At 39.0% G+C, this 17,175-nt stretch overlaps 1 protein-coding gene across 16 annotated transcripts in view; it reads right to left on the bottom strand.

Moving 5' to 3' along the window:
- LOC118412958 (signal peptide, CUB and EGF-like domain-containing protein 1) overlaps positions 1–17,175 on the bottom strand; it is a 61,624-nt gene that overhangs the window by 6,641 nt on the left and 37,808 nt on the right. For 10 of the 16 annotated variants that reach the window (XM_035816037.1, XM_035816035.1, XM_035816040.1 and 7 more), the window contains 11 exons: positions 13,370–13,486; positions 11,172–11,294; positions 10,827–10,943; positions 10,544–10,666; positions 10,009–10,218; positions 9,558–9,677; positions 7,490–7,534; positions 1,757–1,978; positions 1,154–1,256; positions 649–752; positions 250–420 (listed from right to left, as the gene is read on the bottom strand). In XM_035816037.1, the coding sequence (XP_035671930.1) occupies positions 250–420; positions 649–752; positions 1,154–1,256; positions 1,757–1,978; positions 7,490–7,534; positions 9,558–9,677; positions 10,009–10,218; positions 10,544–10,666; positions 10,827–10,943; positions 11,172–11,294; positions 13,370–13,486 (1,455 nt within the window). Of the gene's footprint in view, positions 1–249; positions 421–648; positions 753–1,153; positions 1,257–1,756; positions 1,979–5,894; positions 5,940–7,489; positions 7,535–9,557; positions 9,678–10,008; positions 10,219–10,543; positions 10,667–10,826; positions 10,944–11,171; positions 11,295–13,369; positions 13,487–17,175 lie in introns of all 16 variants that reach the window. The other 6 variants (XM_035816036.1, XM_035816042.1, XM_035816043.1 and 3 more) reach the window with 6 other exon arrangements.

The following is a 17,175-nucleotide window of genomic DNA, read 5'->3' as shown; positions in this document are numbered from 1 at the left end:
GGCAAAAAGCACCTGATTTTCCTCACATATAGATATAGTTCCTGAAGCCTACAAATCTTTTTAAAACAAAACAAAGGTAAGGAAATCATTGTCTTCCATAATCACCTGAGTCAAAACATGTAAAGTGTACATTATACATCAGATTTGAAGAAAAACACTACATCAGAACACACTTGACAGATTCTTGTCTAGTTTTGACCACAAGAAGATGACACTAATAGCTGCATGTAGTAAAAGGAGCTGTAATACCTCCACATTCCGTGATATTCCTTGCTCCAACAATGCCAGTTGCAGAGCGGCTTCCTTCGCTGGGGCAGGGCTGGCATGTTAGTTGCCCCTCTTCATCCTGGTAGGTGCCAGACGGGCACTTTTCACAGCGGCCACTCTCCATTTTAAAGTATGAGCCAACACTGCAGCTGACTAATACAAGGCAGTAAGTTCCCATTTAGAAAATGAACTGTGATACAATTTATGTTAATTTTGTTAAAAACTTTCATACACATTTAACACTGATCACACATTTATTTAAACAATCTTACAATAATGGACATGTGTACGTGCAAGATAGGTAAGTTTTGCTACTTGTATCTTTGACTTAAGTAACTTGTAAGATCGACATTGAAGACCACCCTCTGTCATTCTACTTACTGCACTTGTCTCCCACCATGATCTGTCCCAGTGTGCAGATAGACTCCACTCCCCTGTCAGCCTTCAACGACCTCCTCATCACCTCATAGTCCGTCCCCGCAAACCTGGAGACATGAGGAAGGAAGGATCAGTGAAGCCTGTCACACATAGCCAACCACGGTGTGTTCAGACCATGGATAAGAGTTACTTGGTCATGAACAAAGTCATCTTAAGGTGGGAGTTGATTAGCGAGGCTGCCTTCATCTCAGCTCTTCATAAGCTGTGCCAGCAAATTTTGAAAAAGTTGGGAAAGTCGTGTTTTTCTTGGATGTGATCAGATTTGGAGCTATAATAGGCAGATTCCAGGCTACACATGACCCATTGACAATCTTGGTTGAGAAGTGGTTTCAAGGTCCTGAATGTGTGCCTGGGGTTAAGACTGGAGTTAAAAGCAATTTAGTGTATACGTTTTAGAAAAAACATTTCTTCTATCTAAACAACTGATTTCTGTGACAGATTGCCTTACCTGACAAAGAACTGTTCCCTGTTGATGGATTTCCTCAGGGTGTTGACTGTTCTTCTAAGCTTCTTTTCTGTTCTTCTACGGACACAGTTCACATCACATTTATCTGCGGAGACATGAGGTGGAAGTGTTCAACCAGCTAATTATAAGCTCCAAAGAAAGTTAATATATATCATACAATGTATTATATGAATTTAGAATAATGTAGACAGTTTACTACAAGGATTATAATTACATCTGATTCATTATCTTTGGCTGTAATAATGCAAATTTTTATAATTTTCTCCATCATTTGTAAAAAGTACAGTGTTTTTGCCTTGCCTGGTAATTTCAGAATCAAACTTTTAAGATACATGTACTGTAGATCAAAAAGTTGATTGTAATAAAGTTTCAAGTTTCAAGTTTCAAAGTATATTGCAATTTGTGTTTTCACTTCTAAAGCTGGTAGACACATAAAGTCTCTGCGACCTACACCAAGGAGGCAGACAGACACAGACAGCTCATGGGCAACAAATGTTGTCCCACTACATATGCCTAATGGAATAGTTGGAGGACCTTCCTAAGTTTTTACTTCATGATAAAGCACAACCAAAGAGAGTCTGTTACCCGTAGGTTCCTCTGGGTTCATCTGCAGTTCAAACTCGGCCACAATGACCGACCCAGACTGACCCTCCACCTCACGTCGCCGGCCTTTCCGTCGCCTGCCGCGGCGTTTTTTAGCACGGCGGGTGCGTGTGGGGCGGTTGCCACAACGAAGGTTGACATAGTTTACCTGACATAGCTCTGTACAAGGGTACCTTCTTTGCTCTGCCATGTGAGAGAGGGACACTGTTAGAGAGAAGGACTGAAATCAGAGGTACATCTGTACCTGAGACACATTTCATGGGAAAAAGGACCAAAGGACACTATTGATGAATTCAACTTTTCGTATTCTTTTTTTCGTAAATAAGAGATATGTGCTTCATGTTTAAGATGATAAATTGTACCATACAGATTTGGAACTTTCTTTTAACCAGTGACATGTAAATGAACAACTAATAATTATTTTGTGACGTACGGCATTACAGGTAATACATTATGTGTTATGAAGTTATTACTTATAAATGTTATGTAGAGCTAAAGTATATTATAAGGCCAACATGTCAATTATAATATATGTTGTCATTCTTTTTGGTCCTAATTCTCATCAAATGTTGCATCAGGTTGCATCAGTTGGAAAGACAAAGTAAAGAAACATGGACAAGAAAGCCAAGACACATGTAATATCAACTTTCACATATAATTCTACTGTAAACTATCAGTATGTAAAATATAATTATTAACATTAATATAATTCAATAGGATGAGCTTGAAGCTGAGCACCATTCGCACGTGATTGACATAAATGTGCAATAGAAAAGCAACCAGAAAAATCTTTTATTGGGAGACATTTTTAGTTTTTGAAATCCCTCAGACAAATACAACGATTACTTTTTAAGAATTCAAATCATGGCAGAGGTTCTTATTCAGAAATATCCACAGACACCAGTTTGAAGTAGAGGGAATCAAAGCTTCATTTGCAAACATAACTGTTGAGTAGCATATAGTTTAGTGTAGTTTTAAAAGGAAATCAGCTCCAATCCCAGCCAAGTCACAATACAATAACAATAATGCACCTAAAGCTCCAAAAGATAAATGCTGACATGACACAAAAACAGTGAAGTCACAAGTGATGGGGAATGATGAACAATCAATATGGTGTTACATGCAACAGTGGGGTTTTCCTGGTGGATGTAGGACACTTGCATGAAATGATCACATATATTGTTACTCCTGAATACACACACTAGTCAAAGGGCAGCCCAAATGAGTAGACTATGGTCAAAAGTGTTTTGATTAACCAGTTATCCTAGCTTCAAAGTTATGTAGAAACCAGGGCAAAACAGTATACTATTATTACTAGCTAGCATTTTCACCAGTCTTGTAGAAACATTACAGTAGATAGTTGTCACCTATATTTTTCTAGGTGGTTTAAGACATCCAAAATGTCCTGGCAACATCTACATTTATCAGATGGTATTCTATTCAAAAACCCGTTATAGCATATTGAAACTATTGTGCAGGAACTTGACATTGCAAAAAATTCTAGAGCTAAGCAAGTGCAATTGTTGCATGCAGAACAAAGCAAGGAAACTTGCATGGCCTCAGAAACTATTCTACATGCAATCATGTGGGTGCAAAGCTTGTGGTATGTAGGCAGCTCTAGGGCAACATTGAGCATGAAGCATGTGCAAAAAGTGAAAAGGCAAAAGAGTTTACAGAGCATTTCGTGCATACGAAAAGTGATCTGGAAGCAATGGCACACTAGCACTGTGCTTTTTAACCCTGCCATATCAACAAAGCAGCAAAACACTATCAGCAAACAATCCTATCACAATCACACTTTGTCTATAGATATCATGTGCATCTCTATGTACTGCATTTATCTACAATATCTGTACCACTCTTATTTCTGGTGCTAATCATCCAAGTAATCATATAACTGGCTGCAATTTTTAAGTGAAAGGAAAGCAAGACTTGGGGTTCTAGGGTAAGACTATAATATTGAAACTAAACAACAAGCTACATATCAGTTGGTACTAATTCCATACTTGCTTAAACCTAGAAATATCTTTTTATTTCATTTGAGATCTTTGAGGAAGTAATAGATAAATAAGCCTTTGATAAGAAGAAAGGACATGTCAATGGTGCTGAATTCTAGGTTGTTTGACTGATTACCTTAGTCTGTTTCCCTGTTTCTCAACAACAGAACTACAGCATAGCTCATATGTCATACATGAAATACAAGATGCCAATAGCGACAACATGAATATATGTACTTATCCACCCACCCCCCGTCCCATCATCTACCCTGGCTTAAAAGCACAGTGCATGGTGGGCAAAAGACAGTGCAGTTGTGGGGATCTGTGCTGGAAGACATGCAGTTAGCTACACACAGGCACCTAGTCTACAATGTACATACTTTGTACAGCTATTATATCAAGTCTATTGTTTGGTTTATTATTTTAGAGATGTGAAAATTAAATTGATAGCATAACAATTAAGTTTGTCAGCATTAAAACAGCCATTACAAATATGGACAGGTTGAAAGGCCACATCTTGTCTGGGCAGCCACATAACTTATTTTTTATCATTAGTCATATTAGATTTTTATGGTTTAGATTTAGAACTTTTAACTCATGTGATAAGATGTGAAACACAAAACATGTGGACTTCCTTAACACGGAAACTGCAACACAAATGTCATGTTGACTGACACAAATTCTGCATAAACAACAACTTTGTACAGTATGAGGCTCAACATACCAACATGTCTGTAAGCATGAGGAATTCTTTTTACTTTTAAAATTTTTCTATTCATATCATCCCCAAGAGAAATAACAGGTTATAGGAAGATGGAGCATGATGTAGTGGTAGACATGTTACATGAAGCTCTGACAAAACTCACCAAAGATTTAATTTGAAAGTAAAAATGCAACAAGGGGATCCCCTGATGATGAGAATGTGTATTTCTTCAGATGCAACAAGAATGAAATCATCAGCACTATTGGTATGTTGAGCCGTAGTCAAGAGAAACTAGAGTTCAACGAACCCATCTCTTCGCCAAATAATCATGCCTTTATTCAAGACTTTAAGGTCTTATTCATGTATTACTAAATCATGCCTTTATTTAAGACTTTAAGGTCTTATTCATCTATTACTAAATAGTACCTACCCCCAAACCCCACAAATGCTACCAAAACAAGACCTGATTGTACAAGATGACCTGATAGCACCCCTGGTCAATCAGAATTTCAAGCTTTTCAGTGTCCAGCTCACGGCTTGTCAGTGTTTCCTCCAGCAAAAACATCTGTCAAACAGATGTGTCCATAGATATAGGTCAAGTGAGATACATGTATATACAAAACAGTTTATTTCTGTTAATTGGCCACTGATTACAATTAAATGCATCTTTCCATGTAGATTATTATTTTAAGTACTCATTCTATCTACATACCAAAAAATCCTGATGATCCGTCAACACGTTCTCGAGTTATTCTCGTTCAAAGTTTGAAAGGAAATCGGTGCCTGCAGTTCCCAAAAAGCCGCTAGGGGGTCCAAACTCACGGCACTTACTCTCTGCCCCAAGGGCTATCTACCACTCAAAAATCATGACCACAGCATATCCAAAACACGAAGTGTCAAAAATAAAAGTTTTGCTGCAGTACCTTAGGCAGTCACTAGGGGGCCCATTATAGAACTTGACCTTCGTTTTCTTGACCCCCACCCACCTACCAAATATCATCAGGATCCATTCAAGGGTTCTTGAGTTATCTTGCTTACAGACAAACGCACTTACATACAAATCCCGCTACAGCGCCGTAGGTAAGAGCCAGGTAAACCATTTTCGCACTTGACCTTCCTCTCCAAAACCGCTACACACCTACCAAGTTTCTTGAAAATCGCCCAGCTAGATTTTGACTTATGCTGCCCAAAACAAACTGCAAAAAACATACCAAGCTCGCTGCAGTACCGTAGGAAAACGCCAGGTAAACCGTTTTCGAACTTGGCATTCCTTTCGACAACCGCTACACACCTACCAAAAATCACAAAGTTCCATCCACAATTTCTCGAGTTATATGCTGTTGACCTACATACAGACCCAAGTCGACAAAAACATACTCTATCGCCATTGGCGAAGAGAATAAATGGGAAAAGTTGGTACCTATCTCTGAGTAGGACAAACCAGTTAGAGAGGACAACTCATGAGCTGCAGAGGAAAAGAGGAACTTGACATTGCAAGAAATGCTAGAGCTGAGCAAGTGCAATTGTTGCATGCAGAACAAAGCAAGGAAACTTGCATGGCCTCAGAAACTATTCTACATGCAATCATGTGGGTGCAAAGCTTGTGGTATGTAGGCAGCTCTAGGGCAACATTGAGCATGAAGCATGTGCAAAAAGTGAAAAGGCAAAAGAGTGTAGTTTACAGAGCATTTCGTGCATACGAAAAGTGATCTGGAAGCAATGGCACACTAGCACTGTGCTTTTTAACCCTGCCATATCAACAAAGCAGCAAAACACTATCAGCAAACAATCCTATCACAATCATAGATATCATGTGCATCTCTATGTACTGCATTTATCTACAATATCTGTACCAATCCTATTTCTGGTGCTAGTCATCCAAGTACATTGTAATTGTATAACTGGCTGTAATTTTTAAGCGAAAGCGAAACAAGACTTGAGGTTCTAGGGTAAGACTATGATATTGAAACTAAACAACAAGCTACATATCAGTTGGTACTAATTCCATACTTGCTTAAACCTAGAAATATCTTTTTATTTCATTTGAGATCTTTGAGGAAGTAATAGATAAATAAGCCTTTGATAAGAAGAAAGGACATGTCAATGGTGCTGAATTCTAGGTTGTTTGACTGATTACCTTAGTCTGTTTCCCTGTTTCTCAACAACAGAACTACAGCATAGCTCATATGTCATACATGAAATACAAGATGCCAATAGCGACAACATGAATATATGTACTTATCCACCCACCCCCCGTCCCATCATCTACCCTGGCTTAAAAGCACAGTGCATGGTGGGCAAAAGACAGTGCAGTTGTGGGGATCTGTGCTGGAAGACATGCAGTTAGCTACACACAGGCACCTAGTCTACAATGTACATACTTTGTACAGCTATTATATCAAGTCTATTGTTTGGTTTATTATTTTAGAGATGTGAAAATTAAATTGATAGCATAACAATTAAGTTTGTCAGCATTAAAACAGCCATTACAAATATGGACAGGTTGAAAGGCCACATCTTGTCTGGGCAGCCACATAACTTATTTTTTATCATTAGTCATATTAGATTTTTATGGTTTAGATTTAGAACTTTTAACTCATGTGATAAGATGTGAAACACAAAACATGTGGACTTCCTTAACACGGAAACTGCAACACAAATGTCATGTTGACTGACACAAATTCTGCATAAACAACAACTTTGTACAGTATGAGGCTCAACATACCAACATGTCTGTAAGCATGAGGAATTCTTTTTACTTTTAAAATTTTTCTATTCATATCATCCCCAAGAGAAATAACAGGTTATAGGAAGATGGAGCATGATGTAGTGGTAGACATGTTACATGAAGCTCTGACAAAACTCACCAAAGATTTAATTTGAAAGTAAAAATGCAACAAGGGGATCCCCTGATGATGAGAATGTGTATTTCTTCAGATGCAACAAGAATGAAATCATCAGCACTATTGGTATGTTGAGCCGTAGTCAAGAGAAATAAATGGGAAAAGTTGGTACCTATCTCTGAGTAGGACAAACCAGTTAGAGAGGACAACTCATGAGCTGCAGAGGAAAAGAGGAGAGAAAGGAAACGAGATTATCAGAGATCATTAAGTTAAGGCAGTCTTTCCAGTGTTTCCTCTGATGTTCCAAGAGTCCTGTTCAGCTATTGATTATTACCTAAGATATTTCATAGCAAAGATTTTATCAAAGATGTTTGTATATTATACATTGTGCATTTTTTTCTTGCCATCTGACCTGAAAGTAAGTCTGTAGGACTGACTAAAAAGACAAAAGAGACCATAACTCCAGGATGCTGCAGAATATTAGGTTTGGGCAGCAACACTGACCAGTGAGCAGAAAAGAAATATACAGATCATCTTTCATACTCATCCGTCAAATATATCATAACTGATACTCAAATAGAAGTAAATCAAGTTCAAATTTAATCCATTTAAAGCACATTTGTGTCTGAAGTAAGCTGGCATCATGAGAGGAAACACTGGAGGTACAAGTATCACCCGAGAATATTACAGACACAGAGGCCAAGCTACTGTACAACATGCCTTCCACCCACAGTAGGAGTCCTGGTCACGTCAGAATGGTTCTCAGAGGGGTCAGGACACTTCAGCTAACATTGTGCTGTCAATCTAACATTACAGGCAATCTACATCATGTTGACCTTATAAAAGCCACCTAGCATGATAAATATTCAGGGAAAGAATGTTATAGACCTAAAAGTGAATAGGAATACTGGTATAAATTTGAATATAATTTATTTTATGTTCAAGCCAAGAGCTAGAGGGGATGGTCTTGTTATTCAAGAAAAATATAAATTTAAAATAGGTAAAGATTCCACCAACTGCACAGTTGCCTATACCAACTTTCAATTCAAAGTGTAAAATAGCTTTAAACTTCTGAAATTTAGATACAGGTATGTGTGGCACAGAGTATCCCAAAATGATATAGGCATGCCACCTTCTCCCAAAAAACTATCCTCACTTACAATGTACTTGTACAGTGCATATACAGTCTTAGTGTCATTTGAATTTAGGCAAACTTGAATTTCATATCAATATTATGAGTAAGTAAATTCAGAAAAAAAGTTTTATCCTATTAAGTGCAAGAAATGCTCTGTATTCACTCAATTATCGGATGGTCAATTTAAAATCTTCTAGATATCACAAACACGGTGGCCCAATTGGGCACAACAGTGACAGTCTCTGTCCATATTGTGGCATGTTATCTTCACAATTGCCCTTCTTGTGTTCATAATAATGTGTCAGTATTGTTATTTCAACCTTCTACAAATGTCATGTATGTTCGATTTGTGATCTGGTTTACTCAAAATAGAAAATTTGTTACTTGTGAAATGATGTTTAACACTCAGTGGAAGACCTGTCACATGAAATTAACCATTCTGAGGGGCAAGAGTTTCTCAATACATAATCTCCATGTGGAAAGGTGCCATACTTTATATAATGTAGCTTGATATCCACTGTTGATCAGCTTTTCTGCTCCAACCCTGCCAAATTTAAATTTGTACTCAAATGTCTTTTCCTGCACTTCCTGTTCAAGATACATGTAACAGTATATTGCACATTTTCTTCTTGTATTCTACACAAATGGCCTGTAACTCCAGCAGCCCTTACAATGGTGCTGGTGACAGTGATTTAACTCCTAGAAGCAGAGGTTTTAAAGAATCCTCAAACAAGAGTCATTGCTGCATAAACATGGGAAAAGTTCAAGAGCCTGCCTGGTACAAATAGCGCATTCTTTGTGACATGCTTCAGATATTGTGGTAAAGTATACTGAAAACATGACTCATTTGGAGGTGACACCAAGGCTCCAGGGCTTGAATGTATTCCTTATTTTCACAACAGAGTCATCATTGTGACAGCTCTAACATGGCAAACAGAATCATGAGTAATGCAGAGGCAATCATAGTTATCCGATTCTACCCTAGGAAATGAGATGTCCTATTCTGATTGAATACCTATTGTGGGCTTCAAAATGAACAGATCAGATCAGTGTACTACATTTTTAGTGCTGAAAATGCCTTAGAAGGAGTGATGGGGAGACCTACTTGATAATGCCCTGCTGAAGTTGTCCTGAAATCGTTCTCGGTGTCTTCTTCTCAGTCGGCATTTGTCTGCCGAGAACTTAAACTGTGCTTTTCTCTTCAGGCTGGGTGCATTGACATGCTCTAGAACCAGACATTAAAAGATAAAAAAAATAATAATGCAAAGGATGTTCAGAAATCTTTAACATGTCATCAACCAGACAATTACATACCAATTTATCTCACTTGTCTCATTTCACATAAAAAGGTCACGTCAAACAATGGTTGTCTTTGATAGTACACAAACTTCAAATATGATCATGGATACCTCTAGCAATTGGAATTGCAATTGGAAAATTTCCCCACAGAAGCATCCCATGACACAAATAATCGGTAAGAGAAAGACTGATACATCCTGTACAAGCACTGCATATTATATCAAACGTTCAGACAAGCTCAGGTCCTTTGTTCCCACCTGAACAGCTGGGCATGGTAGCGTTGACTTTCTCGTGTGTCCACTCGAACTCAGTGTCGCTGCCACAGCTGTAAGTGTACGTGTCTTCCGACTCTGAGGAGAAGTGGGCGCTGGTCTTACAGGTCAGGCCACACGTCTCCTTGTCACCCACCTTGTTACAGGTGAGCACTGCCTTGGCTGGTGCCTTCAGGGGTATACACATCTCTGCTTCTGGAAAAATGGAGACTTAAGATGTCAACTACGAAATCCAATGTCAACATACAGGTAGCACAGAGGACAATCAGATTAGTGTTTGCCAATGGTCTATAAACTAAGGCATAATCGTACAATGACAAATTGAAGGCATTCTTCCGACATAATATTCAGCTATCTTGTTACCAAAAAGGCTGGTTCTGTCACTGCAAAACACTGAAAATTCATCCAAATCAAAATAGTATGATGACTTACAACAGTTACCCAAAAGCAATTACTTTAAGAACAAAATGCCAACAGGATGAGGAATCACAACGTGGGTATATTGAGGATATCAACTTACCTATGCAGTCTTTTTTGTTGGGGTGAAGCTTGTACCCAGCTCGACAGGAACACTCGTAATGCCCCAGGTAGTTCTTACAGGTATGGTGACAGCCACCATTGTTTATCGAACATTCATCAATATCTGCAAATAATGGAAGAATTGTCATGATCCTGCCATACTGACATGTACCAGGCAACATGCAGGTACAACACATCAGTCCTGTTGGACTACTCAATTTTCTAAAATGAAGATTTAGGGTAACTGCTACACTGTTACAACTACATGTAATGCACCTACTGACCTCCACAGTGTGTGATGCCGTAGGCCTGGTAACCTTGGTTACAGTAGCACCAGAAACTACCAGGTGTATTCTCACAGGTGTGGTCACACGTGCCGTTGATGGAACACTCGTCTATATCTGTTGGGAAGGAAACATCACTTTCACTACATACAACTTAAGTATACTTCTTAGGATTCTAAGATTCTACAAGAAGAAGAGGGTGAAAGTTTTAACAAAAGGTACTTTACGTGATACATGCAGGTTACTCTTTCTTCTTCTAAAAGGTATTACATGTAACGTTACTGGTTTAAAATTACACGTAATGTAAACTCATTACAATTCTCACACCTTTTAGCTGACACATACCTATGCAGGTTCTCTCATTGGTGAGCAGCTTGTACCCCTTGTGGCAGGAGCAGGTGAAGCTGCCAACTGTGTTTCTACAGTCATGATCACAGCCACCATTGCCGATACGACACTCATCAACATCTGAGGTAATTAAGACATAAGTGAAGATGTTATATTGACAGAATGGAGAAATCAGTAAAACTTAATTTTCATGCAAATACATGCAAACTGATATTTGAATAATCATGTAAGTTACCACAATATATTCATTAGGTGAAATGATCAAGATGAGTTCATCCAGGTCTTGGCAATGATTGTCACAGTAGAAAACTAAAAGCAGAAATATGCATGAATAATACAATACAGAATATAAAAAAAACTAATGCAAAAATGTAAATAAGGAGCCAGACCTGGTGAGAAAACTAGATTAGGTGCAAAATTTAATGAAATTCTACAGCCCTGTATCCCTCTCAGCCTGCAGTGCTAATCAGGCCTGCATGGTGGCATTGTTTGAAATACAGCTGATTGGACACAACCAGAAATCCTGCAAAGAGGAATTTTTCTGAATGATGTGATGTATAATTTGAGGAAAATTTGCTTTGAATAATTTGAGGAAAATTTACTTGACTGCTCAAGAAATTTCTTATTTTTCTCTGTATATCATGAAAGTTATGCAATTTAAACTATTATGTTTTCACCCAAGAAATTTATTAATAGATTTCTGCCCATGTGCAAAGTTGTAAGTTACTTTGGGGCAGTGTCTGGAGTCTTCAAAGAATGTGTTTAAGATTTGCCATGAGATCTGAACCCTGTCCATGCTGCAGTGCAGTACTTCAAACAAGACAGGCGGATCGTACAGTTGGGTTTGATGTGGCTGCAAAGTGTGGCAGCCACCGGATGTCAGCAGTGGAAAATACCAAGTGACATCAAATAAACAAGGGCAAAAATGGTGTGCTCAGCAAACACTGGGACCCTTTCACAACATCTGTACAAGAGGTTGCCATACATGGCACATTTTGTATGGGGAAGGGTGTCGCCTTCTGGCTTTAAATGAAGAAACCATGTCCAACACAAACACATGGGCTGCAAGGTAAAGCCATATATCTTACACTCTGAAGAAAGTGACTGTTTAGGAAGCACTTGGAACTGGAGAGCCATGTTTGTGGTTTCTGGACATAAGCAAAGTGATCATGCACATGTTTTGGCCAGACTTTTCTGACAACAGTAACATTATCTAAGACTGTTGACGCCACTCGCATTTTATGAATTGAATCATTTGTTGAGAGCATGCTTATATTGGTATAATGTTTCCCTTAGCACAAAATAATTACACAGCAAGTAAAGTAAGGCATTGTGCACAGAGTGATTCCCGAAACAAAGTGTTCGAATTACTGGTAAACTTTGGCTACCAGAAGTGATCACCTGGAAACTGGGGTTAAAAGGATCAGCATTGGTCATAAACAGGAAAGTGTAGTTGATCTTTGATTGCAAGCAGCAGTGCATAGACCATTGTAAAGTCTTCTAGAACTTATTCCTTTCCTGTCTTTAATGTTCCATGGGTCTTATAGGCTGACCGCCCTCCAAAGAAACTAGTGATACATTGCAAAACATGATTATGCCTGATTTAACTCTTTTTCCTAGTACGAAGGCCTATCAAATAGGATTTACATGCACATGTATGTGTGTGCCCATGTACATGTATTGTGTGTGTGCATGTGTTTACGAGCTAACTTAACACCATGGTTCCAACTTCGAAATTGTGGTCATCAAAGCCCTAGTGTATCAACATCGAGATGTAGAAATACATGGGAACTAAAGGGACTTGGTCAACAGATCGAAGTTTCTTCCACAGGAAGTCCACTCCACTGCTTGGTGTTCAAAGCACAATGTTCAAAGCTGCGGTATAAAATGTTATTCGTCAAACCAACTAATAAGTACATGTAAAACAGTTCCTGAGGAATGTCTCTGCCCAACCAAAACACACAACATCAAAAGTTTCCTAATTCCGGCTGACGCACAAGAGGGCCGTCCCGACCAGCCCTGTGCCAACACTCAATGGGGAATTGAACTTCACACCACAAGACATTGGTCTTAGGTTCAGAGGTTAACAAAGCAGTCTTAGTATATGGATACTTCAATCAGATGTATGATGATCACAAATGCAGCAGAGACTGTGGACTAGTTTTATCCATGGATGACAAAGTAGTGATATTTACCCAGACACTTCTTCCCATCTGGCTGCAAGGTGAATCCGTCAGGACAGCTACAGCGTACGCCGCTCTGCGTATCTTTACACTGCCGGTCACAGCCCCCATTATTCACTGCACACGTCTCTGCAAAACATGCAGGTCATTCATAAAATCCATCTTTATCTCCAGTTCTTCTGAAACTTGATTTAAGTACAACCTCACTCAAAAAAATCAATAAGATTGCTAATTATAAAAAACACAACATGAAAATGCTTGGGATATGTAGGTGAGAAAGATTATACATCAATGACTAAAATCTATTCAGCACCTTTTCTTAAATGATCAACGATAGGTACATATATGACAGAACAGATGTACATTTTGTATATAATTATGTATATGACCAAAACTACTGTAGTTCTAAACTAACAACCTTAAGATGTGACAACATATTGTGAATGTAATGTTATATCCCTGATCAGAACATGGGAGTCTTCCTGAAGAGCAAAAATCCTGAAAAACATCAACAAAGTTGAAACTGAGAAAACATCTGTGAAATTGTATGGCAACAAACTTGTTTTGGTGACAGAGTAAAGAATGATAATAGCAACAACTGTTCCCTTCAATGGCTCCATAGCATTGTTAGGGACAACACATCAAGCCTTCAAGGTCCTGTCTGGGTCATCCTCAGTGGAGCTCCTGGTATTTCATAAAATATACAACCCTGCATGCCAGCAGAGCCTGCAGGATAGATCAGAAGAAGTGCTGCTCTGTTATTACGTCCAGTTAAAATCTTATTAGACCTATCAGGTGTCTCAGAACGCATCTACAAGTCAGGCACCTGATGTGGAAAGTCCTTCAAAGTTTCCTCGACCTGGCCAAGACCGACTCCTTAAACCAATACAATCCTCATACCATCATTCTTTACAAAAACCTCGGCCAAGAATAAAGATAAACATTTCACTTTGTAAGAGCTCCAGAAAAAATGTGCCTGTCAACAAAAAATGCAGGGTGTGCTAGATATTGGTGAAACGGTGTGCCCTTTGGAGAGATAATGCCACCACAGGGTTGAGCCTTCGCAGTTCTCTGTAAACAGAGAAACAGGAGCGACTCAGATGTGTTACAGTTGACTCAGATTAGGTTTCTGGATTATGTCGGTAAGGCATGTCCAGCTAGAACAAGGTTTGGCAGTCCTGCTGAAATACTACAGGTATCCTGTAGGAAATGGCTGTGCATAGCTGAAGAAACATCCAATGAAAGCTGCAACAATCTACTCTTCATCACTGTTCATTCATTCAGTTTACTGAATACAAAAATGCCATATTTGTTTTAGAGTGTGTATACCAAGTACTAATACCAATGGTTTGTGTGCCCCGCTCATTGATTTCACAATCACTGACATGGCTACACATGTTAATGCTAACAATATTGCTTCTACTTCAATGATGAGGAAAGAGCATTCCGACAACTACACTGAAATGGTTTTCAAACTTTGACTGGGAAAACTGTTATACGTGTACAAGCAGAAATAAACTTGTTTGCCATGTTGCAGTTTGCCGAAGTCAACATCCAAGCAGAATCTTGTTAGAATCTTCTTAATGAATAAAAAGGTAGCACAACAGACATGAGAGACAAAAATCTCCCAACTATAGGAGGAAACCTATAGTTTCATGGAGTAGTCTTCAGGCTATAGCGCTTCAACTCAAGAAGCAGTTAATTCTGCAGACCAAATATTGAGTTATCTACAAATGTATGATGTCAGAAGAGGTACTTTGCATTGCCATGGCTGCAGACAAGGTCTGCAGTTTCTCTCAGGCAGCCTGACTAGTTCACAGACCTGGCTTCTATCCATCCTGCGTTAGGAGCTGATTGCATAAGGCAATAAATGACATGTACTTAGTGGGGCTGACACTGTGTCTCTACATCATGGACCTGGGCCACAACTAATGAGGGGAAATGGGAACTTAAAGCAAACAAAGATTACTTCAAGTTGACTTCACAGTCAACACAAAGCACAAGAACATCCTGCGATCTGGTCAGGTACACCAGGAATGATTGGACAGGCCATAGTGGGAAAACATGTCTGGAGATAAAGTTAAAAATAGTCACTATGTAAGAAGTTTTCCTGAAGTGACTGGAACAGTGTTGCTGCATTCTCTAACTGCCTGATTAGCCTTCTATATTGGCAAATTAAGAATAAGGCAGTTGAATATGTGTATAATGAAGGGAAGTCTCCAGAAGCATGGCAAGTCATTTTTGGGAGACGTCAGAGGAACACAGCTGCTCTTCTGTTTAGAGGATGGCTCTGAGTCAGAAGACAATTTGTTTTCCAAACCTTTCTCCGTCAAAAACAACAGCAAAAAGGAATCATCTGCATTATCATCAGATAGGAATTATTCAGAACAGGTAATTTTAATATACCACAGAATGATATAACTATATCTTGCAAAGTTTGTGCCATCTGTACATACACTGTATATACCCATTACAATTTCAAAGTAACGTTAGTTCACCTTTATCGGTGGGGTAACCTATATCTGTTGCATTCAAGAACAGGGTGTTTAGGGATATCAAGTTGACGAACGATGGTTTCAAACTGCAATATATTTTTAAAATATTTCAAAAATTGCAGAATGAAACTACCATCCGTCGACTTGATATCCTTGATACCCTGTTTGTTTTAAAAACAATGGATAAAGGCAACCCTCGGATAATGGTGAACTAGCGTTTCTTGTAAAGGATCAGCAAAACCTGTCCTCTGTCAGCTAACCTAGGGATGCCCACTCCTTCCAGCTCTTGGCTGAACAGTTCTGAAGTGAGGTACATTTTGTACATGTGCTTAAAGTAAACTTGGTTGTGTATCAATTTGAACAGGACAAAGCCATCTGCCACTTCAGAAGCACTGGCGGACTTCCTGAGGGTGGAGTACTTGGACATGTAAGTTAAGGGGCGGCATTGGTGCGTGGAGCGCGCACTGTTCAGTCACAGATCTGATGACTGCTTTGATTGAATCGGGTTACACGATTGGTTGCCCTCGCCTTCCCATGACCACTTACCTTTTGTAGGCCAGACACCGGGACCATGTAGAACCAGTCGGACTGACAGCCCTCCACATTACTGGGCTGGACATGGATATGCTACATGCACCTGTGGACTAATCCTCCTTGATGTCTATGCTACACACTACAATATTTATAAGATGTAACACAACTTGAAAATAAAAACATAATGTATGTCTCCCTACCTTCTCAGTTGTATATGTACTCAAAGCTTGTCTAATGTTGTCTTTGTTGTCAATGACATCACTGAGGAAATTGAACAAAGTACCCTTTTTATGACTAAAACTAAAACTCAATACCAGAAGAACACAACATTATAGTATGATATCCATGATCGAGCTAGACAACTGCCCCCATTCCTCTAACCTCTGTGAACACTGGTGCCTGACAACTCATGACATTCATGTGGTCAGACATAACTGGCTCAAAATAAAGTCCCCAGGCTTAAAGGTACACATAATCATGTCCTGAACGTTTCCGCTGGCGACAAAAAATGGGGTTGTTCAATAGTCTATTTCCTACCCTTGTAACAAAATCTCTAGTGAAAATTCAATATTCAATAGTAGAGAGTTGACAGGACAAATACAAAACAGGACATGTGTAACCTACATTCATTTCTTCTTCAAATAAGCCATTCATGTCTTTGCATGGTCACAGAAACAATACTACTGCATGGAAAAACTCATTCAACTTCAGTTTCAGTGTCGTCCTATGTTACTCTATCGATAAACTGCCTATTGGGGTTGGGTTTCACATATTCTCCCTAGCATGAAG

This window comes from Branchiostoma floridae, chromosome 4 (genome assembly GCF_000003815.2).
Source record: "Branchiostoma floridae strain S238N-H82 chromosome 4, Bfl_VNyyK, whole genome shotgun sequence".
Taxonomy (NCBI): Eukaryota; Metazoa; Chordata; class Leptocardii; order Amphioxiformes; family Branchiostomatidae; genus Branchiostoma; species Branchiostoma floridae.
Note: the sequence above shows the minus strand (reverse complement) of the source record. Positions and strands in the feature narration are given on the sequence as shown.